At 42.2% G+C, this 27414-nt stretch overlaps 1 protein-coding gene across 1 annotated transcript in view; it reads right to left on the bottom strand.

Moving 5' to 3' along the window:
- Window positions 1–27414, bottom strand: part of ERO1B (endoplasmic reticulum oxidoreductase 1 beta) — a 62870-nt gene that overhangs the window by 27574 nt on the left and 7882 nt on the right. Inside the window, exons 2-5 of the mRNA XM_054022680.1 lie at window positions 21258–21377; window positions 10007–10090; window positions 8987–9028; window positions 521–603 (exon numbers count right to left, since the gene is read on the bottom strand). Of these exons, the coding sequence (XP_053878655.1) occupies window positions 521–603; window positions 8987–9028; window positions 10007–10090; window positions 21258–21377 (329 nt within the window). The remainder of the gene's footprint in view (window positions 1–520; window positions 604–8986; window positions 9029–10006; window positions 10091–21257; window positions 21378–27414) is intronic.

Genomic DNA, 27414 nt, shown 5'->3' with positions numbered 1-27414 from the left:
TGCACAGTCAAGCTCCTTTGATCAAAATGGCCCTTCATATCCTGCTCCAAACTTTTTTCTGCTGGGAATCCAGATCCTCCTATGAAGTCCTCAGTAAAATGCTATGTTCTAACATTGAAATTTTAGAAGCGGAGATAATTCGTTCAGGATGTGCAGATAAAAGATTTTAGACCAAAGTCCCCATTCTCTAGTATTTGTTTATACCACTCTGCCCAAGACAAAGTGGTAATAAAAAAACTCAGATGCTCTTTTTCTTGGGTTTCCTGCCTTCCCTGCTCATAGAGTTTTGTATACAATAAAAATCTTACTTTAAAAAAGGGAAGATATTTGTTCTTTCTTCCGATCTTTAGCTTCGGAAGTTTTTGAGTCCATTAACTCGTATTTAACACCATGGCTATTTTCCACTGTTTTTACAGGGACTTTATAAAAGTGAAGAGAACAAAAAGCAGTAGTTTCCAAAATAACATACCAGAGTCAAGATGACCTTTTGTTGGTACTATTTACTTTAAGCACAGCTTACCTTAGAGTACTGTTAATTGCTCCCAGTTTGTTAGCTTGTTCACAGTCTTCCAAATCTTTGCTGTTATTTGCTCTTTTTGAATACTGTAAAAAAAAAAAAAAAAAAGAGTTATATTTAGTACACCAACATTAACTAGAGATGTCCTTCACCTCACCCCTTTCTTAGGGAAGTCAAAGTTGTGCAGTAAATACAAATCTGCTGATATGGAAAACACAAGGATTCTGAGGATGCAAGGTAATCTTGCTGATTTTGGAATCTTCTCCAGAATCAAAATTTCCTTAAACTTTTTTTTTTTTTTTTTTTTTTTTTTTTTTTAAAACCTTTCCTATGTAATACAAATCAATGAAGTATTTGCTTGGAAATTGTGCAGATACCTTGAAATACAGCACCAATGCGGATGTAAACATTCCCTTTCAACTTAAATAGAGCACTAAATTCAAAGACTAGCATTATGACCACTAGAATACTTACAATTTTAAGGCAGTTTGTACAGAACAAGAGCATGATCTGATCTAGGAGATCATTCATCACTGGAACCTGTCCATCGGCAGGTAAGAACTTGCTGTGACTGAATTTAAAGACACTCCGATGAAGACCAAAGAGTTTTGAGTTACACTGGGGAAAGCATGAGTTGAAAGCATTGATGAATTGGACTCATAGGCTTCTTGACATGGTCTTGGCAAGGAGAAGCCAGTCATCAAGATGGGGGAAAATGGTGAAGCCACAATGCTGATATGGGCTGTTATTACTAAGAAGGTCTTAGCAGCGACCCTCGGGACTGTATTGAAAATGGTCACGGCCCACCAGGAATCTGAGAAAGCATCTGATGGGGTGAATGGCCACGTGAAAGTATGTGTCCTACATATCAAGAGCTTTAAACTACATGTTCTTTTTTAGAGATGGAATTATAGATGCCAGCGTGACCATATGAAGTTTCAATTTGCAAATAAGACAGTTAAGATGGCAGAAATCAAGGATAGCCCAGCTGCCCTTCTTTTTGGGTACTAGGAAGTATATTGAGTAAAAACGCTTTCCTTAAAACTGAAGAGGTAACCGCTCACTTGCTCCTCACTAGAAGAAGAATTCTGCTACTTGTTTGAGAATCTCCTTTTGAGAATGGTCCCTGAAAAGGGAGGAGGGGTTGGGAATTTTGGAGGGGAAAAAAAGATAAATTTGATAGTATAGCTAGAACAGATGATGTTTATTACCCACTTATTCATTGTTATTGCACTCTAGATGCGGGAAAAGAGTGCAAAAGGGGTGTGGAAATCAACAGGTGGTGGCATCATTGGTTTGCAGCTCTCAAACTCCCATCAAAAAAAATATTGTTTAGATGGGGGCTGGAACTGGGATGCTATTGCTGCAGAACTGGATGGAAACGGGACTTCTGAACCCTTTGCCTGTTACAGGCTAGCTCATAAGGCCACTGGTGGTCAAACTGCTGAGCCATTGGTCTATCCTTGTATAATTGCCTGTGGAATTTTCACTTTGAGAGAGTGGGATATATACTCCCAGGGAGTGGAGGGGGGCTCTGGAGTCCTTTAGACTGTGCAACGACTTATCTGTCTTTTGGTTAAAAAGATAAGTTTCACTGAAGTGCAGGTCCTCCTAGATACCTCTAGATCTCTCTGTGGCAGCTTAGACAACCAAAGAATTAACAGCAGGATGAGAAAAAGGGAAAGTGCACCCTTTTGGCAGGGATAAAATAGCATTTTGCTGTCCTCTTAGGGATAGGAGCACAAATGGCCAGGGTGTACCAGGCTGTTCAAGCTGGTTCCAGAATGGCTTCATTAATACTATTTGGTTGGATCCGGAGGATTGCCAGGAGTGTATGTTGAAGATCCTGAACTTCCTCAAGGGAGATCTGCAGCTCCTCTGCAACACTATGTAACAGTTCCTGGAACTGCTTATGGTCATCGAGGGGACGGAGATATTGGAGTGACTATTTATCCAGATATGAGGACAGTCTCGTCAGTACCGCTAGCTCCAGATCCATCATCTTATTCCCTGGCATCAGAAGGAATTTCTAGTTGTCCTCTTGCAGGGGCAGGGTGGACTGACTCCCTAGGGGATCATGTTGACTCCGCAGAGTAGTACAGGTCCCAGTATCCCAGAGAAGGCCAGGAAGATGGGTCAAAGGGTGGCTTTGGGAGTCTCCCTGGCATAGGGTACCAACAGTTCTGAGGCAGCTGCTGAAGTGGAAGTTGGTTCCAGACTGGTCTGGGAAGACATGCCTCAGAGGAGGAGACATCAGTTCCTCGGGTTGTTCAGAGTCTCCGAAGAAAGAAAATGCTAAGTCTGGATCCATTGGCAGCACCAATGATTCCACTGGAGGGAAATCATGGCTGTCTGATAGAATGGGAGACAAACTCCTCCCATAAGCTGCATCTCTTGATGTAGTCAGGACCACTCTTGTGAGGGAAGGACCTGGGATGATGGATTCTGGGAATCAGGGAGAACAAAAATGTCATTGGGTATAGAATAAGACTCTGCTCTCCCTTGAGAGATCCTATCTGCCTGAACTACTGGAGTCAATGCAGTTATGGTTTGTGCCAGTTGGGAGAGGCAGAACCAGTATTGTCGACGGTTAAGGCTCCCAATAGTTGCCTTTTGTCAATGCCATCAGTTCTCAGAGTTTAGGCTTGGCTGGTACCAGAGGCATCGTTGCCTCTGGAGTGCCATTTGGTACCGGGGTGCTGGAAAAAAAAAGTTACCTATCTCTCGTAAGTGTTGTTCTTTGCGATGTATTGCTCATGTCCATTCCAATAGGTGTGTGCGTGCGCCACGTGCACGATCGTCAGAAGGTTTTCCCTTACCAATACCTGTTGGGTCAGCAGTGGAGCCCCCTGCAGTGGCACCCTAATCGTGGTGTATATAGGACACTGCCGACCCACCACCTGCTCAGTTCCTTCTTGCTGGAAGACTCCAACAGAGGGGAGGCGGATAGGATTTGGAATGGACATGAGCAACACATCTTGAAGAACAACGGTTATGAGAGGTAGGCAACCATTTTTTCTTCTTCGAGTATTTGCTCACGTCCATTCCAATAGGCATCTCCCAAGCAGTTTCTGTGGTGACTTACGAAATGGCTTTCTGTGTTCAGTGTAGAAGACTAGGGCATGCCTGATGTCCAGGGAATGAAGCATCCGCTCTCCGCCAGTGGCATGAGGCTTGGGGAAGAAGACCGGTAAAAACCATGTCCTGATTCACATGAAACTGGCAGACCACCTTGGGTAGAAACGCAGGGTGAGGATGCAGCTGAACCTCGTCTTTGTAAAAGACAGTACATGCTTTGAGCTCAGAGACCCTTCTGGATGATGTTATAGCCATTGGAAAAGCAACCTTCCAAGAGAGGTAGGAGAGAAGGCAGGTGGCCATGGGCTCAAATGGAGGGCCCATGAGCCTGGACAAGACTAGGTTGAGGTCCTACTGGGGAACAGGCTGCCACACCTGTCCAAGCCCTTGAGGAACTGGCTTACCAGGGGGTTTCCGAAGACTGATCTACCCACTGCCCCTGGCGGTAGAAGGCCGAGATGGCAGCCAGGTGCACTTTTATAGATGATATTGCCAGCCCTTGTTGCTTCAGATCCAGTAAGTAGTCTGAAACGAGGGGAACTGGCGCTTGCTGCGGTGGGATACTCTTCTGCAGGGACCAAATAGAAAACCGCTTCCACTTTGCCAGATACATGACTCGGGTGGAAGGTTTCCTGTTTCCCAAGAGAACTTCTCTCACTGAGTCTGAACATTGGAGCTCCAACAGGTTCAGCCATTGAGTTTCCATGCCATGAGGAGGAGGTACTCCATGCTGGGGTACTGGAGCTTGCCGTGGTCCCTGAGTGATGAAGTCCAGGCATAAGGGAAGGGTTACTTGTCTGTCGACCAATAGGCTTAACAACATGGTGAGCCAGTGCTGACAGAGCTACACGAGGGCTATGAGATCAACAAAGCCCTGTCCTGGTGGACCTTGAGGAGGACTCTGTATGAGAGGAAAGGGCAGGAATGCATAGAGCATGTGACTCGTCCACGTGAGGTGAAAAGGGTCCACAATGGAGCCCGGGCTGTGGTTCAGAAAGGAGCAAAACCATTGGCACTTCCTGTTGCTCAGTGTCGCGAACATGTCTATGTCCCACCTCCTGGAGAAGGAGTTGCTCATGAGAAGGGTCCCTGAAGAGGGACAGAGAAGGCAGGAGGGAACAGAATTGGATAGAATATCCCACCCCTATCATGCTTGGAGCCCAGCGATCTGTTGTGATCTGGGACCAAGCACGGTAGAAGAAGGGAGGATAATTGAGTCCTGGTGCACCGTCCTTGGGCGCACCTTCAAAAATTAGGTTTCAGCCCCAGGGGCTGTTTGGACGAGCCCAGGTCTTGGCCTGAGAAGGACTGTGATTGGTACCTCCTATTATTCCTGCCCCTTCTCCTGACGGAGTCCTGCCTCGGGGGTCTGGAGTAGAAGCAGAAGGGAGCCTGGGGTTTGAAGGGCTTCCTCTGGGGTGTGGGAGTGTGGATCCCCAGGGACTTCAATGTTACCCTTGAGTCTTTCAGACTGTGCAAGCGGGAGTCCGTGTTCTTGGCAAACAAGCCTGCATGGTCAAATGGCAGGTCCTGAATGGCATTCTGGACCTCCGGAGGCATGCCCGAAACCTGTAACCAGGCGCTCCATCTCATGGCGATTGCTGTGGCCGTAGTCTGAGATGCAGAATCAGTGGCGGCCTGGAGGGAGGTCCTTGACACCACCTTCCCCTTCTCAAGAAGCACCGCGAACTCTGGGCATGAGTCTGACAGGAGCAATTCCTGGAACTAGCGCTCTCCAGGAATTGAAGGCGTAGCAGCTGAGCACCACTTGCTGATTAGCAACACGAAGCTGGAGCACCCCGGTCGAGTAGACTTTACAGCCGTAAAGGTCCAGCTTCTTAGCATCCCGTGACTTTGGGGCAGGACCTGGTTGACCTTGCCGCTCTTTGTGGCTCGCTGCATCCACCACTAATGTTCCAGGCTGAGGATGGGTAAAAAGGTGTTCGTACCCCTTTGGTGGCACAAAATACCTCCTTTCCACCCCTTTGGCTGTGGGAAGTATGGAGGCCTGGGTCTACCATAGCACCTTTGTGGTGTTTTGTATGGTCTTTATAAGGGGCAAGGCTACCCTGTACTGGCATGTCCTGTGATATGCAGTGCCGGGACCAGTGCCTGCTGACTTGAGCTCACGAGGCTCGGTCAGTTTCACTGCAGAATAGACTTCATGCTGGAGTCTGAGCTCTGGGATCCTCCCACCTCACAGGGTCCCACAGCTCAGGCTCCAGCCCAAGCCCAGAAGTCTACACTGCAATGAAACAGCCCTGCAGTGTGAGCCTTGTGAGTCTGAGTAACCTGGCATGGGCCAGCCACAGGTTTTTCATTGCAGTGTAGACATACCCAAAGTCATCATGCAAATACATATTTCATATTCAGACCATATTAAATTGTATTGACTTGAAGAAACTACTGTATTTGGTAGCATCAACGTCTATGCGGGGGAAGAGGTGTCAGAATACTGTATCTTTATGCAGCAAAGTGAGAAGTCAGTGTCCAGAAATACATGCTAAAAATAAAAAGTGAAGTTAAAGAGATTTTGATCAGGTCTTCAGGAGATTAGATAAGCGGTAATGGAAATGTTACAGTTAGTTGATTTCTGAGGCTAGCTTTGTGGTCAAAACTTCTCCTAAACTTTCATTTTCCTATCTTCTGTGTATTTATAAAAGCCTTTTTGTTCCATCTGCAACCTACACACCAACATAGCATCCCTCCTCTCATCTACAGAAAATAATGCTGTTCCTAAGTGCACTCTGGCAACAAGGCAGACAAATTTGCATACTCACAGCAAGGTATCAATATTTTTAGCGCTTATATGTAAATTGTTATTTCTTTTCATAAGCATCAAATCAATGTTACAAGAGTAATAAAGCATCACAAACATTTATTTTGTATTTCTGTAATTTAAAACAATTTTATAAAAAATAATTATTGTATTCTGTAAAGTTTTAGCAAGCAGCATAAAACATTTAAAATGCAGATTTATAATAGAAAATGATGGACCCTTACTTCAAAGCAGCATTAATGAGTAAGGCTATTCACTGACTTGGTTAGACTGCTGGTGTTTTGAGACCACTGCCTATCATGTTGACCAATATTGTCTCATTGTTTCCTTGTACTCTCCCATCTGTTGTCCCATTTGATATTTCAACTGTAAGTTCTTTGGGGAAAAGAAGAAGTCTTTTTGTTCTGTGTTTGTAAAGCGCCTAACACAGGGCTCCCAGTGGATAACTAGGGCCCTGAGACATTATGGCAGAGATCCCCAAACTTTTTTTGATGAAGTATTTCCTGACGAGACCCCAGACAGCATAGAGCAAAATGGTACCCTCCACGCAGCATGACTACATACGCATGCCATGTGGAGAATGCCATTGTGTAGAGTAAAATGGCGTCTTCTGAACATCATGAGCTCGTATGCACCATATGTGGGGGTCATGCTGTTCAAAGCAAAATGGTGTCCTCCGCACTTTTAGGGTGGCAACCAAACAGTTTGGGAACCACTGCGTTACAGTAATAAAAGTAATTCATGTTCCTTCTCTTGAACATGTTGCAATGGAACACTGACAAGAAAAATCCCAGGACAACAATTCAGAGGTGGAGAGATCACCACAGGACTCAAAGAAGAGTGTTTGAATGAAGAGATTTGAATTAATTAGGGAAAAGGAGAAAGACCACTTGACAAACATGAAGGGGGAGACTGTCCCAAGCAAAGGGGCAGCATGAAAAACGTACTAAGCTAAGAGTCTAAGAAAAGAATGATATAGCAGCAAGGACAACAAAGGATCCAGATAAGCATAGGAGGGATCAGAGCAGAGACATAGGCAGTGGTGAGATTATAGAGGTCTTAAAGGGGTGAGAAGAAGGATTTTGAATTTGATACAGAAAAAAGACAAACCAATGAAGAGGAGGAAAAAAAAGTTTAATTTTGGACAGAATGAGTGAGATGGTGATGGGACCATCTAGGAGGTTACTGGAACTGCAAAGCTTTGCAGAGGATCTGAGATTAGAAAATACACAGCTTTCTTAAGAGGTAGATTTTGGAGAAGTAGAAAGGATGAATTGAGGAGAGGTGAGCAGGAGCAGATAGTGTGCTCATGACCTAACAAATAATTAGCGGCTAGTTTAAGTTTACAAATCTCATTGTTGGGCTGAATTTTCATCTCAAAGGATTAAATGCATCAACATACTGCGACACAGAGACCCCTTGCCAAAGGGTCCCCTGTTCTTTGCAAACATCTCACCTCAGACCTGACAAACTCACTACACCACATACCTTACCTGTTACTCTTTATGGAAAAATATCCTGTAAGACATATCTACACATAAGCACAGCCCAAGAAAGTGCTACTGATATGGCTCCACTGAGCACATGAAAAGAGACAGTCCACAATAAAGGGAATTCAAATACAAACTCCGATTGGCCCAGGTTAATGCACCTACCTTAGACTCAAGACCCACAGAGGTGTCTGAGGAGACCCTAATGAATTTTGTAAGGTCTGACACATTGGTGGATGATCTAGAAAGTGAATGGCAAGGTATGCCTAAGTTGGAGGGACACTGGCATCCAGGTTTCTCTGGTCAGAGAAGAGTGTTATAGAAGCCGACATGCTCCCAGAGGAGAATGTAAAAATCCTTGCATTGGGAAAATCTGAAACTAATGTACACTTAGCTCAAGCAGAGTTGGAGTCAGAAGGTTTAAAAGTTACTTTAAAATAAAACAATGGTAAGAGAAGGGAGACCTCTCAATATTTATACAGTCAGGATAGGTGTCCTTTATTATTTCATTAAAAAAAGACATTGCTGGCGCTCTAGTCATTCTGGCTTCTCTACCTGAAATTCTGTTATTAGATTCTTCCACATATTCATCATTGTGGGCTATGTGTAGCCATAAGGTAATAGAACCCCTACCATGCTGCATGTCTGGGGACCAACAAATAGGGTCACAACAGGGAGCCGCAGAAAGGGAAAGGATGAGGAGTTCATTTACGAGAACTCTGGTCCCCACAGAGCCCATCCTTCCACCTTACCTTTTATTGATGTAACACACCAAGACACTTTTTCTTCAGACTTGATTAGTCTGCTGAGACTCAGTGCTGCCAGCACACAGTGTCGGATTGAACTGTATGTGGCAATTATACATAACACCAAATATATACATGCAATATTTGTTATTTACCCACAATTCCTTCACATTGAATACATAAAAGGCATAGGGTTTTGTTTTGTTTTTTGTTATAAGCAAAAACCACATACACGAGAAGACGTGTAAAAAATAAAGTTTACCACTGATCCAAGGCTAAAAATGGACAATAAAGACTATACATAGTATTTGTAATTTTGGGGTTATTTATTTTTTAATCAGAAAAATAGCTTGGAAAATAAAAAGACATTACTTACTTTATTAGAACTCCCAGCTTTAATTCCAATTGGTACTTTACTCTAAAATAAAAAGACAAATTATCATCTTTTTGCACTGTTCACAGAAATGATTATGCCACAATGCCTGTAAGATTGATAGCTAACCAAGCTGTTAACTATTTTCTGCAAGTTGACACCTTTTAATTCCTTGCTGGGGTGATTCCTAGTTCTCTCAACTTACGTTTGCTACTCCAACCCAAGATAAGAGCAGTCGGCTCCTTCTAGGTTGAAAGCTTATTTCAGTTTCTTTTAATTATTTGGTACTTATTTTTGCCTGACTAAACAATGAGCAATAGCTAATACTTTGTATACCCATCATTCAATTTTATCAGTAATGGATACTATTATTAAAAAGTATTTCAGTTGTATTACCCTGAACAAAAGTGGCAATAACTAAGTTTATTATTGCCAATTTCTTTTACCAATCTAAGATTTCACTAGCAGATATTAAACATTAGAGACTAGAATGGTGTGTAAATACACACATTTGTCTAATAAAGCTCATCCCTATAATTTAAAGTAGTTCTGGAAAGTCTACAAGAAATATTTATCTCTAACCAATATGAACCCAATACCTCAATTTCATCTACCAAATCTGATTTTTTTATTGCAAGTCTGGGGAAGATTAGCTTTCAAGTGACAAAGTACAACCTTCAACTCAACAGTCTGGGAGGAACTGAAGTTTATCATGTGTACATTCCAAAAGTATAAGTTACATATACACATTTATGCCTGCTCTAACCACTCAGTGGGTGACAGGATGAAAATGTCAATTACTATTGATTTTACTCCCACACATGTCATGAAACTTCATTAATCAATGTTTGTAGAATGCTTTGGCATCTGGATGAAGGGAGCTACAAAAATGCAAGCTATTCTGACCATCCAAATTGAGGAATAATTGACCCAGATTTTCAAATCTAGTTGGAAACAGCCAGACCAATTTCTTCTATGGTTATGTGAGAAAATAATGATTTCTTGTTTTACTTCGATCCATACCTCAGGACAAGGCTCTACGTGACAATCTCTGATAGAACAATGGCCATCATCAGCCCAGAATGGACATGGTCTCTTAAGATTAACCTAAAAAAAAAAGGCAGAAACAGAAATATGCTATTAACAAATTGATATAGAGCTACTTGAAAGTCTAGGAAATTCTCTTCATAACAGGATAGTCTTCCTACTGGAGGATGGAGAGCAAGTAATCATTAATGATTTGACAGTCTACATTTTTTAAGTTAAACAATCCTCCCGCTTTGTCTTTTCACAAGAAGTGAATATTGAATCAATAAACTCTTCCACTAAGACTGACTTCAACCCACGTTGCTATAATACCACAGAGCCCTCACAAATGAATTTTGTCTTTGTACACATATAGATATCTTTTAGCAATAACTGGTCTCCTGAAAGTTAAGGTTGAATTGATTTTTGGGTTGTTGTTTTTTTCTGCAATCATTTCAAGGAAACTAGAATAGCAGAATACTAATGCTCTCTTAACCAGAGAGCTGATGTACTCAATTATATTTGGATATACTAAAAAACTTACCAAAGTACAGTTTCTTACTTTGCTGGTTACACTTCTAAAACCACATGAAATATTCTCTAGTGTAAATAGAAGCAGTGAAGAAGGGCCAAATGGTGACCTCAATGGTGAACACCAATGGCATTTCCTGATTGAGACTGCTATCGGTCATCAAACAGTACAATGATAAAGCAATGCAGTACAGATTGCGCTGTGGAGATAAACTAAAGAGAGATTCCGAATTGTTCATCTCTGATCTTTTTAATTATACTTTTTAACAATTCAAGTTACAAAAAAGTAGTAACACACTGTTTTCCTTCCTTTGAATTAGCCTAAAAAAAGAAAAAAACCCAAGACACCGACTGAGATTTGAAAGCACCCTTTTGCCCTCTACTTACCTCACACAGTGAAGTCTTTAGTCTTCAACCCCCAGAACTTGTCTGCACTGAGAAATTTAGCAGTGTAATTATACCAGTATAATTATGCCAGTAAATTTCTCCTTTTAGGCAAGCCCCCAGAAAATGAGACATTTGAAATCCAACACTATTTCAATTGAAAAATAAATCAGAAGGTATACTCTTGAGTCTTTGTACTTGGTTGCCAAAGCATTTGAGGCTAAAAAATGGCAGACTTCTGAATAAAAATAGTGATCATTTAACTCTTTCGTGCCTATAGTGCATATACTTTTTAAGACCTCATTTTGTTGTTCTTTTTAATATGGCTTATACAAAATGTTCCCTCAGTTAAATATACACCACTCTGAAGGGCACTCAATGGATTGGGATATTATTTAGATTCAGTGTTGTCCAACTTGAACATCTTGTTAAGAGGTAGCTAACTACCACTTTGAAACTGATAAGAGTAAGGGACTTAATCATGCTATCAAATATGCAGGCTACAAATCTTGTAAAAAGTCAGCTACTTTGCTGGAATGCAGCAAAACTGATCCAGTTATGCAAAACCGCAATAACCCTAAAAAAATTCAATACTAAATTTAAAGCAAAAACCTTAAGCATATTGGATGTAAGAAGTATATACAAGTAATTTAACAATTATATGCAGACTTTAAAGAAGATTTTAAATCAGAAACCAAACCCAAGTAGTTTGTTTTATGGAAATATAATAAATAATAATAATACCTATTTCCTATACAGCACTCATCAGTAGATCTCAAAGCACTTCACAATCTAATACTATAGAACAACTTGAAACTATAAAATTTAGAACAAAAACAATAAAATCTTAACTATGAACAAGAATAAAAAGAGTTTTTCTAAATGTTTTGGAAAATGCATCACCAAGGACAAAAGAGTATAGTAGAAGCTATGACTCAGACCATACAGTGGTGAGAAGGAACTGGAGATGTTGGTGGCCTGCCCCACCATTTATCACCTGAGGAGAAACCATGAGGCAATGCAAGGATGCATGTGCAGACTGCCAAATAGTATTACTTTCAAAAGCTCCAGCTTCGGGCGCATGCGCATAACCCTCATGGAATACAATTGGAACCATCCAAAGAAGGTTAAGTGACTTGTCCATTGTCAAACAGGAAGTTTGCACAGAAGCAAGGAATTGATCCTGGGTCTCCCAAGTCCTAGCCTAGGTTGTGAGTCGAGAGAAAACACAGATACCACAAATAAACCATTCCTATCGTTTATAGCATCAGAAATCTTTGATAAATTTTGTTTTAGAAAAGTCTTGGCTAGTTTACATCCGAAAATAGTTATTTCCTCCATCTCTTTCCTACAATAGGTAAGGTGAAGTTCCAACATCCATTTTCACCACTATTACCCTGTAAGTGCCCATAATTTTCTCAAGTTAATTTGGAGCTAAAATGTTCAATGCTTGTTTATAGCATAATGGTGAAATATTCTGTAAAGTCTAAGCAAACCATTCAGCCCTTTTTCAATCATCAAAACGTTTAGTAACCAGCTACCTCACATATTTTCCCCCTTGTTTTCAAACAGAAGTACTGACACTTGCATAACTCAAATCTGCTCAAGCTAGAAACTCCATCCACAAATTTTAAAGTTACAAGCACTTAAAGTCATCAATTTCATGCATATGGTAGAACCAGAACTGCCACTCAAACTGAATTTCTTAACTTCTGAGTACTCATTTTCTCAACCTTAATGATGCATTAGTGGTAGATTTTCTATTTAAGAAATACATATACACACAGAATAAGTTCAGAATTAAGATTGCATTTCAGTCTCTTTGCCCCTAAAACACTTTCACAGGTCACACACATGCAAGAGGTAGAGTTACACAATGCCAGTACAATGGCATAAGAAATTTTTATATAGTATGTCAATACACCAGTATTAATCTGATGCTTCAACATGAAATTTGTAATGCACCACATTTATTCATTTCTAAAATAATTTTTGCCCAGTAGTGTTTCACTGCCTGCAGATAGCATATGTAATAACATAATTGGAAACCTTATGTCCAATCAATTTTATACAAAATACTTGTATGTAACAAAACAACTTCAGATTTGAAGCAGAAGGATTAGGGAGGACAACAGAATTATATAAATCTCCATGAAGAGCAAGTATTAGAAGGGGTCTTCTCTTCTCTAAAGAAGGCTTAATAATACAGCTCAAAAGTATTTATTTATTTATGTAGCTATAGGAAAGGCAAACAAATACAGTTTTAATTAATATTCTTTAATAAAGCAAACAGCATCTCCTACTCAAAGAAAAAAAACAAATCTGTTACACTTACAGTACATTTTTTCTTTTTAATTACAAATGAGGAATAAGATATCCCCTAATTATGAATACCACCACCACCCCCCCCAAAAAAGCAGAAGCCAGTCTGTTACAAACAGGCCAAACCTTGATTAGTTACACAATGTTGAGTCCTAGTGATGACGTTTAGTAATACAGTTTGTATTTATATGCCACCTTTTATCAGAGGATCCCAAAGTGCTTTACAAAAGTTGATACACTATCCCAATTTTACAGATGGGGAAACCAGGAAATAAAGAGTATCTGATTTACCCAAAATCACAAAATGAAACAGTGCCAGAGTTGGGAACAGAACTGAGCGCTCAACACCAAATCCCCTGTTTTAGCTACTAGACTATACTGCTTCCCCTATTCTCTAAAAGAAAGCTGAGAAATCTACTACACATAGCACAAGCAGGTTTTCTGACTACTAACTAATGTGACAAGGTTCCTCCTCTACCTTGGTGGGTCCTGCGCTTATTGACGGATTTACTCGCTTCACAGATTCACCCTGTGGGTCAGGAAACAGTCCAGAGACCTTCCCCACTGGTAGAAGCTATAGTCCAGATCAATTCCTCCTCTGTTTGATCGGGAGTTGGGAGGTATGGGGGGAACCCAGGCCCACCCTCTACTTCGGGTTCCAGCCCAGGGCCCTGTGGACTGCAGCTGTTCAGAGTGCCTCCTGGTACAGTTGCATGACACCTACAACTCCCTGGGCTACTTCCCCATGGCCTCCTCCCAACACCTTCTTTGTCCTCACCACCGGATCTTCCTCCTGATGTCTGATAACACTTTTACTTCTCCATCCTCCAGCAGTACGCCTACTCACTCTCAGCTTCTTGCACACCTCTTGCTCCCAGTTCCTCTCTCACACTTCTTCTCCTCTGGCTCCCCCTGGCTTGACTGGAGTGAGCCCTTTTATAGCATCAGAGGGGCCTTAATTAGAGTCAGGTGCTTAACTGCCTCACCTGATTCTTAGCAGGTTAATTGGAGTCAGGTGGTCTATTAGCCTGGAGCAGCCCCTGCTCTGGTCACTCAGGGAACAGAAAACTACTTATCCAGTGGCCAGTATATCTCCCTTCTGCTACTCTTCTGTTCCCAAATGGTCTGGGTCTATCACACTAAGTTCATACAGGCTAAAAATAAGAGAAACATTCTCTAGTCAGAACTGCTTTGCATGGCAAGAATCAATTGATGGAAAACATCAAGACCTTCTGAAATAGTAGCTCAGATGGAAAAAACAAAAATCATATTCAATCTGCCTTCCCTTAGCTAACTGCCTTACAATGCAAGAAGTGCTTTAAATTCATCCATTTGGGGGATGCTCAATTTGTTTTGTTTTAAAGTAATTTTGCATTGAGATTTCTTTTTTGTTTTCCTGTATTTTGGAGGAATTTATAACTTCTGCTGCAGTTGCAGAAGAAAAGTGGAATTCAGAACTCAGGAATTAATTGATCTGTTAGGTACAAGAGAAGGGGATGAGATTTTCAAAATGTTTTGTTTTTAGCCATTTGTTATTTCTAAATCTCCATGTACATTATGCTAATTTAGCATAGAACTCTTAAAAGCTGAAGATTTGAAATTAATCCTGAAAGTTAAATCTCTTCTAAAGTAATTCAATTCTTGAATCTCATTAATTCATACTAGCTGGGAGACTCAAATCCTGCGTACAAAGATTCAATGATTCTCCCCAATAATTTAGCACCGAGGAGCTGCACTAATGCTAAACCGAAAAAAAATTATCAGTGTAGGCAAAACCATGGTAGATAAGACTTTGTGATTTAGTAAGAGAACAATATGTGAGTCTCAAGTATGCTGCATCACAAAATTGAATGTTTTATTATTTTGACAGGTAGACTAATTTTTAATTATGTTATCACTTCATATTATATTAGCCAATATGCTGCAGCATTTAGTGTAGATGTAGCCAAACTGATCTGTAGCGAGTTGTCTAGTCATATAATGCTGGCTCTCCTTGTTTCCCGTTGCTAATTGCATTAATAGGTAACTCAAATATATTAAATACTGCCCTAAGATTACTCTTCCAGTTTAGCAATTGGTGTAGTTAACATGGGGATATTATGTAATTGTGAATGAAGAAAGGGCAGGTGGGTCCACAAGACTACATTTTTTTGTGGTGTGGTCCACACCACAAAAAAAATCAAGAATCCCTAACTTAATAAGAGTTCAGTAATAAGATCTCACTACAGAACTACTAACAAATCTTTGAAAAGTAGAGCAAGACTCCTGACTGTTTTGTAATAATTTTAGTAGCAAAGTGAGAATTAGCAATGTTCTGTCCTGACCCCGGAAACAAATGATACTAACAGACAGAAATGCTAGCCCCGACTTGATATACTGCTAAAACAAAGGCATCTGGAATGGATTCTCAGTGCCATCAGATGCATCATGTATTTCTTTCACATTTTAAAAGTTACATTAAATAATATTTGTCTGGATTAAGTCAATTTGTTTTAAAAGCAATTTAGTTCACTCAAGTGCAAACCCTGAAGATGATTAGATGCTTTTGGTCATATTATTCTCAACAAATTTTGGATTGCCCTAGTAAGCAGAAGATAGATTACTTACATATATGCTTATATTTAATTTTCTTCCCCTTCAGCAATGTTATAGTCTATGCTTTGTTACTTCTTTGATCAGCTGCAAATTACAACATAGCTTGCAGTTAGCCTTAAATGCAGGACTTCAAAAATATGTTAGAAACCACAAGATCGCCTGGAGTTTACGATTCTTAAAAGGAAATAAGGTTAGACCAGGGCTTTGGAGCGGAGCCCAGAGCTGGAGCACGGAGCAGCTCCGAAGCAGTGGAGCTGCAGGTTTTTGCCTGGAGCTGGAGCGGAGCCGGAGCACAGCTCCAAAGCCCTGGTAGACATTAAACGTTTTTCCCTCCATAATACATAAAGGAGGTCAAAGCGCTATCTCACCCTGCCACTTCTATTGTGAAAAACTTTTCTTTTCTTCCTGCCTTAAAAAAAAAAAAAAAAAAAAAGGCCCACAACAAACATTAGATATGTTGTTCTCATCTACCTTTTCTCTCTCCTGTTGGCCCACAATCCCCTACCAAAAAACTATGGACAAAGCAGAACTGCTGGATACCAAAAATACCAGACAAGGGAAATTTGAGTAAGAGCACAAGTGATTTTTAGTTCAACTGTTTAAAAACATTTAACTCAAATGCCTACGTAGCAATTGTGGGAAAAGATGTGTTTGTTAAAGATTCAGTACTCTGTTAATTAAAGGCTAAAAAAGCTTGCATTCCATTTCCAATAAATTCTGCAACAAAATCAGACCAAGACCAGATGACATTCCTGATATTAAGTTCAGGCCGTCTGATACATCATAAAGAATCAACAGGGCATAAGCTTTTTTTTTTTTTTTTTTTTTTTAAGCAGATTACTTTTAATCATAGACATATATTTTTCTTTGTCAATCTATCTAGGCTGTTTGACTTTTCCACAGCATTTCTCTCTCACAACTTCCAGTTCCCCGCCACTAACACCTAGGATACGTCTACACTGCAATAAAAAACCCACAGCATTGAATTTCAGAATCAGGATCAACAGACTCAGACTCAAATGTCTCAGACTGTAGGGCTAATACTTGCAACACATATGTTTGGTTTTGGGCTGAAGCCCAGTTTTTGAGACCCTCCTCCCTCACAGGGTCTTAGAGCCTGGGTCCAGCCAGAGCATCTACATTGCATTTTTCAGCCCTTCAGCCTGAGCCCTGCAAACCCAAATCAGCTGGTCTGGGCCAGTGCCATAAGTCTTTTACTGCAGTGGAGAAGTATCCCTACAGGCATTCTGAGGTCAGGTCAGGGGCTAAAAGTTAAGATATAAACTACTGAAGGTCAAAAATATTTCATTGGTAAAATGGCTAGATTAGTACCTGCTAAAACTGCAGATTTTAAAGCCAATTATTTTTGTAGCAGAACCTCAGCGGCAAGAACGAAAAATCATATTCAAAATCAGTTTCTCTAGCCATTACGTATGATGTGGCTAACCATATTATGAAAAAAAAAAGATGTATCAAGATGTGGTATTTGATTTGTAGTGCAATGAGATGTGGAACCCTGAATTCTTACTATATACAACAATCCTCACTCTTCCCCTCCAATCGCTCTTCTTCCATTGTCCTGGCAGCCGGGGGGGGGGTGGGGGGGGAGAGAAGAGAATCAAATCTCTGGACCAAAAAAGTGAAATCTCTTACTTCATGCTTGAGGGACAAGCTGTTCTCTGTCACTTAAACCATCTAGTCCCTGACTGGCATGTTCTGACCTGAAACAATATGAAAAACAACCTCCCATTTCCATTGCCTTGTGAATATTTCAAATTGCAGTAGGGCACAGTTGCCATTTTGAAGACCACTAATTCTGTATATGCTATCACCACTCTTCTCAAAGGGTACGTCTTCACTACCTGCCAGATCGGTGGGTTGTAATCGATCTATCCCCCCAGTGTAGACCAGCATGAAGTTTACTTCTTGAAAAGAGCAGAAGGAGAAATTTAGCATAGTAGTGACCTGCACAAGCAAGATATCCATTTCTTCTGCTCTAATGTAGTAGTATTTGCAAGACAAACAAACAGTTTAATCTTCAGACTCAATTTGGTTGTACTATATACTCTCGCTTAACTGAAACTCTATTACCCAAACCTCTGAATTACCTGAATCCCTTCCTTGTCCCCAGCATGAGATACATGTTGTGGAGGCCATGGGAAGAGATTCAGGCATTGAAGAGGTTCGGCTAATAAAGCAGATAGCTCTGTCCAGGACTGTGAAGAGAACGACAATGACAAGTGGAGGCTACCTTGATGCTGAATGGCTCCTGCAGTAGTGCACGGAGTCCTCTACAGCCCCACTGTCACGGAAGGGGGCAGTGCAGAACAGAGATCCCCTGCTAGGATTGCAAGGAGGAGGAGGCGGCGGCCCTGGATGTGGGGGAGACCCCCACTACTGAATGGCTCCTGCCATCTCGATTATAGGAACTTCTGATTATATGACTAAAATCCATGTCCCCCGTGCTATTTGGATAACTGCACTGTACTCCTTCGGTACACTCAGGAGTGTTAAGTTCAGGTCCATCAGATCAGGAATTCATCCCTCAGCAAAGAACAAGACATGCAGTGCAGAGAATACAATTTATTTTCTTTTCAACAACTCATTTGGACTACTAAAAAAAATAAGAGTAAATTACAACTATATTTTCTAGTAATGTAAATTACAACTGTGACCAACTTGTACTTAGACAAGACCCCTTAAAACAACAAACAGAAGTTACCTAGCAGTCTCCCTTCCCCTCTACTCCCTTTCTTTCTAAAAGCTCCAACCTTGAAGAACAATACACAAAGCTTCAGAATTTGGGATTCTAGTTAACTTTTGTTGTATTTTCTTTTTCTAAGCATATTGATACCAAAGTGGAGGAAAGAGAAACACAGTGCAAAATCCCTACCACAAAAACAAAGACGGGAATACAGAAAGGTGCATAAAGACATGTTTTCTATTCCCGATTTCCACAAAAAGGATCCAGTTACAAAAATCTCATTATTTCTGGTGAGGAGTTATGGGCGAATAGTAAAATATTCTGATATGCTATTTCTCGAGAATATGCAGGCATCAAATAATTTACCAGGAGATTGCCCACATACAGTAGACCACTTTAGATGAAAGATTATTACAGAACCTTAAACTGCAGATTATTTCATAAAGACAAATTGGTGTAGAGATACTCCAAATCCCAAAATGAGACAAAGGCACTAGAACCCATTACATGTTTAGTATGTGTGTTTGCAGAAGGGACACTGAAAATACAGGCATTATGCAATCACCCAAATTAACAAAATACTGTACTACACGGGGGGAAATAGCCAAAAAGTATTTAGCAAGAAGTCTCATGACCATCCTTGCAGCCTCTAGCACTACAATCAGAATTATTGAAGTCATCCCTAGTGAGCATTACTGGATATCTTGTCACAATTTCAGCATAAAAGATGTAGTTGACTAGTCAGGAATCTATCAAATTACAAACGTTTAAATAATGGGTTTCTACATTCCTTAACTGCTTTGGTGCTTTTTTTTAATTTATCAAAATATTCCAGTACAAAGTTGCTCATTCCTGTAACTCTTCCACTAAAAAGTTTCCTTGCAATACAGTCATGTTTGCTGCCCATTGGGGTAAGGAATATCATAAGCATTGTTGTATTTTATTTTCTATGGGCTTGTCTTCACTGCATTGTCAGCTCAAGCTATAACTTGAATTTTACCCCTAACTCCACTACTATCCACACAGGAAAATCTCTTTCTCAAGTTAAGCAGTGATTTAAACTCAAGCTAGCTAGCCTGTCAGGGGATGTGGATTGAAGGTCGAGTGCTGGTGACGCTGGAGACAGAAATGCAGCGGGGATGCAGCAGCTTCTGTTACATCATTTTGGACTGTTAATTAAATCACTGTATAGTTGGAGTGTTTTGCATTGTGGTTATTCTAGTTCTATTAGCTCAAGTGAGGGTGGAGAGGAATAACTCAAGTGGAGTAACTCAGCCCAACTGTTGAAGTGAAGACAAGCTGTATGATCGCAGGGTAGGAGTACTGTGGGACAATTTTTGTTTACAAGGCTGAAGCCTTGTCTATCTGGTGTTTTAATCTGCACCAGAGGAGTGTAAATTCTAGGGCACGCTAACTGGCTCGTGTGGACCCTGATGGTGTACACTAGGGATCCTTCAGTGCACGCCAGCAGGGTCCGTCTGGGCCAGTCAGTGCGCAACACGCTAGTACACATTAGAATTTACACCTCTCCAGTGTGGGCTAACACACTGTGTAGACAAGCCCTCAACTGGCTTCAGTATTTATATTAGGTACAGTTACTTTTGGGGTTTTTTTATTTGTTTTTTGTTCCATTTCGGTTAGACCCTCTAGAGGCACCATAATAAGTTACAATTTATTACTACTATGTTGTATATACACTCAAACTGTTTGAGTCCCATTTTCACTACCTAAATTGTACATAACTAGCTCCTCTTGAACATGGAAATTAGAACTGCTATGCCGGGGCATAGAAAATATTGGACTTTAAACCCTTTCTCCAAATTTAGGGATTGCATTAATGAATACAGGAAAAACTGAGTTTAGAACTGTAGCTCATTTATCTCACTTTCATTACAAGTGAACAGATTTAGCCAAAGTACAAAACTACTCATTACAATGATATTAAACAACTATTTTATTATTTTATTTTAACTTTAAGCTCACCTCCATCAAATAAAAAAGTTGTCTACATCCCTGCTATAAGAGTAGCAAGAGACCCAAATTTGCCTTTCATACTACTCCAGGAGAAGGAATCAGAGTATTGACTTCTTCCACAACAAATATATGGAAGATATTTAATAAAACAGGGCACACTTATGCTCTGAAATCTTGTCATTTTGATCATCATCTAATACCAGCCTAATTTTGGAAGCAAATGTCTCAAGAGCCACTACAGTTAGAAATTAATTACTATTTGAAAATAAAGATTGCTGTTTTCAAAAGGAATAAAAGCATATGGGTTTCTAACTCTATCTGTTCTCTAGATGACACAGTGAGGAAAGGAGGTCACCATAATATGATTTTTAAGCTTGATATCTGATGACTTGCCAGGAAACAAGTGCTATCAACTGCTGGAAAGTGAGTATGCTGCTTTAGTTTCTAGACATAGGTATTCAAAAATACTGAACTGTAAAACAATCACTTATCCATTGGATTAGTGATTTAGTGCTGTGTTAAGCCCTGTATCAGTGGCAAATACCAGAGCTCAGATAGCATAATTTTCAATCAAAAAATTAAAGACTATCAAGTGATAAAAGGGAGTTTTGGGCTGCTAAGAAAGAAGTTGATCAGATTTCAGAAAAAAGAAAAATGAAGATCAGAATGAGTTAGTCTATAGACCATCATATACTGGTTTTCACTTAGCTATGTATGAAAGTGCCATTCTCACTGTACCTTGTAATATCTGAAGTAGTCTCGTTCTTGCAGTTTCTGTATATTGGGGAAGATCTTGTAAGTATTGAAGTCATCAATGCTTTCTATATCACACAAGCAGTCATCCAACACTCCGGTGAGCTACAAGAAACGAATATATTATATTCTATTGCTTTCCGGAAAAGATTCAAGGTAGTAAAAATAGTTCTTAGTTAAACAATTCAACCCCAACAAAAATTAAAAGATTTTTCTTAATAAAGGTAGATGAGGAGTTAGATAACTATTACATTAATGCATCATTGACAATTTAGTTTTGTTATGAGTTGGGTTAAACTCTTGCTGAAACCACTGGATGTAACAGCCACCCTTAATTTGTGCAAGCAACAGTTTAGCTCCTTTATGGAATAGGACAGCTGAAAAATAGTAGCTTACACACAAAAAAAAGGTATATGAGGGCAGAGATTTTGTTTTGTGTGTCTGTGAAAGTTAGAAGGCAAGAGAGAGAGTCAGCAAGCAAGCATTAGGCCTGGTCTACACTACGAGTTTAGGTCGAATTTAGCAGCGTTAATTCGAATTAAGCCTGGACACGTTCACACGACGAAGCCCTTTTTTTCGACTTAAAGGGCCCTTTAAACTGGTTTCTTTACTCCACCTCTGACGAGGGGATTAGCGCTAAAATCGGCCTTTGCGGGTCGGAATTGGGGTAGTGTGGACGGAATTCAACATTATTGGCCTCCGGGAGCTATCCCCCAGTGCTTCATTGTGACTGCTCTGGACAGCACTCTCAACTCAGATGCACTGACCAGGTAGACAGGAAAAGCCCCGCGAACTTTTGAATTTCATTTCCTGTTTCCCCAGCGAGGAGAGCACAGGTGACCATGCAGAGCTCATCAGCACAAGTAACCGTGATGGAGTCCCAGGATCACAAAAGAGCTCCAGCATGGACCGAACGGGAGGTACGGGATCTGCTCGCCATATGGGGAGATGAATCAGTGCTAGCTGAACTCCGTAGCAGTAAACGAAATGGCAAAATATTAAAAAAGGTCTCAAAGGCCATGAAGGACAGAGGCCATAAGAGGGACGCACAGCAGTGCCGCGTGAAAATTAAGGAGCTAAGGCAAGCCTACCACAAAGCCAGAGAGGCAAACGAAAGGTCCGGGGCAGAAACACAAACATGCCACTTCTACGCGGAGCTGCATGCAATCCTAGGGGGTGCAGCCACCACTACCCCAACCATGTGCTATGACTCCGTCAATGGAGAAACACGCAACAGGGAAGCGGGTTCGGGGTACGAGGAAGATGAGGATGAAGATAATGTAGATAGCTCACAGCAGCAAGGAAGCGGAGAAACCGGTTTCCCCAACAGCCAGGATATGTTTATCACCCTGGACCTGGAACTAGTAACCCCCGAACTCACTCAAAACGTGCTCCCAGACCCTGAGGGCACACAGGAGACCTCTGGTGAGTGTACCTTTGTAAATATTACACACGGTTTAAAAGCAAGCATGTTTAATGATTAATGATTAATTTGCCCTGGCAATCGCGGCCAGTACAGCTACTGGAAAAGTCTGTTAATGTGTATGGGGATGGAGCGGAAATCCTCCAGGGACATCTCCAGAAAGCTCTCCTTCGTGTACTCCCAAAGCCTTTGCAAAAGGTTTCTGGGGAGGGCTGCCTTATCCTGTCTGCCATGGTAGGACACTTTACCACGCCAGGCCAGTAGCATGTAGTCTGGAATCATTGCATAACAAAGCATGGCAGCGTATGGTCCCGGTGTTTGCTGGCATGCAGACAACATCCATTCCTTATCTCTTTGTTATCCTCAGGAGAGTGATATCATTCACGGTCACCTGGTTGAAATGCGGTGATTTTATTAAGGGGACATTCAGAGGTGCCCGTTCCTGCTCGGCTGAACAGAAATGTTCCCCGCTCTTAGCCACGCGGTAGGGGGGAGGGGTGAAGTGATCATCCCAGAGAATTGGGTGTGGGAGGGGGAAGGGGGGGTAGTTGGGTTTGTGCTGCATGTTAACCCGGAAATCACAGCCCCTCCTTTTACATTGCAATCCCATTTTAAATGGCCAACCCAAGGGGTGCTTGGTATGGGAAATGAGGGCGCTACTGTTTGAAACCATTCCCACATGTTAGGAAGGTTAAAAAAGCCAAAAGACTGTGGCTTACCATGGCTGCCTGCAAGCTGAAATCTGTTGCCTGGCACTGCGTGAGTGATCTCTCACACCAAACCGGCAGGCCCTCAATATAAGAGGAAAAATGTGACCTTGTAACGAAAGCACGTGCTGTGTAATGTGAACAGCAAAATTTAACGTGAAAGAGTGTACCCATTGTTCTCTAAAATGTGTCTTTTTTAACCACCCCTCCCTTCTCCTCCACCAGCTGCAAATGTTTCTCCTTCACAGAGGCTAGCGAAGATTAGAAGGAGAACACGGTGGACTCGGGATGATATGTTCTCAGAGCTCCAGATGTCCTCCCACGCTGACAGAGCACAGCAGAATGTGTGGAGGCAGTCAATGTCAGACTACAGAAAAGCACAATATGAACGAGAGGAGAGGTGGCGGGCTGAAGATGATAGGTGGCGTCAGCTTGCAGACAGAAGGCAAGAGTCGATGCTCCGGCTGCTGGAGCATCAAACTGATATGCTCCAGCGTATGGTTGAGCTGCAGGAAAGGCAGCAGGAGCAGAGACCGCCGCTACAGCCCCTGTGTAACCAACAGCCCTCCTCCCCAAGTTCCATAGCCTCCTCACCCAGACGCCCAAGAACACGGTGGGGGGGGCCTCCGGCCACCCAGTCACTCCACCCCAGATGATTGCCCGAGCATCAGAAGGCTGGCCTTCAATAAGAGTTAAAGTTTTAAACTGCAGTGTGTCCTTTTCCTTCCCTCCTCCCCCACCCATCCCGGGCTACCTTGGCAATTATCCCGCTAGTTGTGTGATGAATTAATAAAGAATGCATGAATGTGAAGTAACAATGACTTTATTGCCTCTGCAAGCGGTGCTCAAAGGGGGGGGGGGGTTGGTTTACAGGGAAGTAGAGTGAACCGGGCGGGAGGGAGGGGGCGGAGGGTTCATCAAGAAGAAATAAACAGAAGATTCACACCGTAGCCTGGCCAGTCACAAAACTCGTTTTCAAAGCTTCTCTGATGCGCACCGCGCCCTGCTGTGCTCTTCTAACCGCCCTGGTGTCTGGCTGCGCGTAATCAGCGGCCAGGCGATTTGCCTCAACCTCCCACCCCGCCATAAATGTCTCCCCATTACTCTCACAGATATTGTATAGCGCACAGCAAGCAGCAATAACAATGGGGATATTCTTTTCGCTGAGGTCTGAGCGAGTCAGTAAGCTGCGCCAGCGCGCTTTCAAACATCCAAATGCACATTCCACCACCATTCGGCACTTGCTCAGCCTGTAGTTGAACAGGTGCTGACTACTGTCCAGGCTACCTGTGTACGGCTTCATGAGCCATGGCATTAAGGGGTAGGCTGGGTCCCCAAGGATCACGATAGGCATTTCAACATCCCCAACGGTTATTTTCTGGTCCGGGAAGAAAGTCCCTTCCTCCAGCTTTTGAAACAGAGCAAAGTGCCTGAAGATGCGAGCATCATGTACCTTTCCTGACCATCTCACGTTGATGTTGGTGAAACGTCCCTTGTGATCCACCAGGGCTTGCAGCAGCATTGAAAAGTACCCCTTGCGGTTTATGTACTCGGTGGCTTGGTGCTCCAGTGCCAAGATAGGGATATGGGTTCCGTCTATCGCCCCACCACAGTTTGGGAATCCCATTGCAGCAAAGCCATCCACGTTTCCCAGAGTCACTACCCTTGATATCACCAGGTCTTTCATTGCCCTGGCAACTTGGATCACAGCAGCCCCCACAGTAGATTTGCCTACTCCAAATTGATTCCCGACCTACGGGTAGCTGTCTGGCGTTGCAAGCTTCCACAGGGCTATCGCCACTCGCTTCTCAACTGTGAGGGCTGCTCTCATCCTGGTATTCTGGCGCTTCAGGGCAGAGGAAAGCAAGTCACAAAGTTCCATGAAAGTGCCCTTAGGCATGCGAAAGTTTCACAGCCACTGGGAATCGTCCCACACCTGCAACACGATGCGGTCTCACCAGTCTGTGCTTGTTTCCCGGGCCCAGAATCGGTGTTCCACGGCATGAACCTACCCCAGTAACACCATGATTTGCACATTGCTGGGGACTGTACTTTGTGAGAGGTCTATGTCCATGTCAATTTCCTCATCACTCTCGTCGCCGTGCTGCAATCGCCTCATCGGCTGGTCCTGGTTTTGCTTTGGCATGTCCTGGCTCTGCATATACTCCAGGACAATGCGCGTGGTGTTCATAGTGCTCATAATTGCCGTGGTGATCTGGTTCCATGATCCCAGTGCTATGGCGTCTGGTCTGAAAAAAGGCGCGAAACTATTGTCTGACGGAGGGAGGGAGGGAGGGAGGGGCGAGTGACAACATGGCGTACAGGTACAGGGAATTAAAATCAACAAAGGTGGCTGTGCATCAGGGAGAAACACAAACAACTGTCACACAGAATGGCCCCCCCAAAGATTGAACTCAAAACCCTGGGTTTAGCAAGCCGTTGATTTCATGGAGGGAGGGAGGGAGGGGGAAGCAAATGAATACAGAACAAATCTATTTTTTACATCTTAAGCTGACAGCCGACGGTGCAGCATGACTGATAGCCCTCGGCATCTTCTGGGTGCTAGGCAGAAAATACTGGGCACTTGGCAGAAAATAGTGTACTACAACTGATAGCCGCCATAATCATTGGGAAGGCAGCAGAATATGACTGGGGGACATACGGAGTTTCAGCCATCATCTGATCGAACCAGTCGTAATACACCATCTACTGCCAAAAGGCAAGGGGCTGCTGCTGTGTAGCAATGCAGCCCCACGTCTGCCAGCCCCACGTCTGCCAGCACCCAGATCGCCAATGAAGGCTACCAGTCGTATTGCACCGTCTACTGCCAAAAGACAATTAGCTTCTGCTGTGTAGCAATGCAGTACCACGTCTGCCGGCACCCAGATGATATATGGTGACGGTGAGCTGAGCTGAGCGGGCTCCGTGCTTGGCGTAGTATGTTGTCTGCACAGGTAACCCAGGTAAAAAGGCGTGAATCAATTGTCTGCCGTTGCTCTGACAGAGGGGGAGGGGCCTGACGACATGTACCCAGAACCACCCGTGACACTGTTTTGCATCATTCAGGCATTGGGCTCTCAACCCAGTATTCCAATGGGTGGCGGAGACTGCGGGAGCTGTGGGATAGCTACCCATAGTGCAACACTCCGGAAGTCGACGCTAGCCTCGGTACTGTGGACGCTGTCCGCCGATTTAATGCACTTAAAGCATTTTATGTGGGGACACACAATCGGCTGTATACAACCGATTTCTATAAAACCGGCTTCTATAAATTCGATCCAATTTCGTAGTGTAGACATACCCTTAGACATAGCCACAGAAGCATTGATAGTCTGGCCCTCAGTGAAAGCTATGCGAGCTTTTGGGCAAAGTGCTGTCTAGAAAGGGGCTTGAACCATTGGGCAAAGAAATTGTCTCCTGCCTTTTGATTCTTGCGATGTTCAAGAAAACAGGACTTTGTACATTCTTTGTAAATAAACAGGATAGTATCAAAAGGTATCTGGCTGTGTCATCAATTTCTCCTCAAACAAAACCATAGGACCCTGAATTTTGGCTAACCTCTAAACTCAAAGAGGGGTGACAATATCTTAACTTTACACTTGTTTAGAATAGAAAACTAATTTCTGATGCCATGGACTGGCATCAGTTCACCTCCAGGTGCAATACTATTCGAATGTAGCAACTATGGAGATTAATGCTATGGTCCTGCAATTTGTACTTCAATGGAGTCAGTCTCTATAGAACATGTTGCAGCCTGAAGGGCCTACATTTCCCAAACCAGGAGGATATATTATGTTAAAATATGATTTTCTGAGATGCATAGTACTGTCACAGAAATTGTTTACCAACTTATGCGATTGAACCCCTAATGTACATAAAAATCTTGCATTATCTTAAAATACTTCACTTTGAGTTTAAAATAAGTTCTGTTAACCCATTTCTAAAAGAGGAATAGTTACATTATAGTTCCAACTCTTTAAAGTATTTTGATACTTATCTGCAGAATGTAGTA

Source organism: Malaclemys terrapin, chromosome 3, assembly GCF_027887155.1.
Source record: "Malaclemys terrapin pileata isolate rMalTer1 chromosome 3, rMalTer1.hap1, whole genome shotgun sequence".
Taxonomy (NCBI): Eukaryota; Metazoa; Chordata; order Testudines; family Emydidae; genus Malaclemys; species Malaclemys terrapin.
The sequence above is the reverse complement of the archived record's forward strand: the minus strand, read 5'-3'. Positions and strand labels throughout refer to the sequence as shown.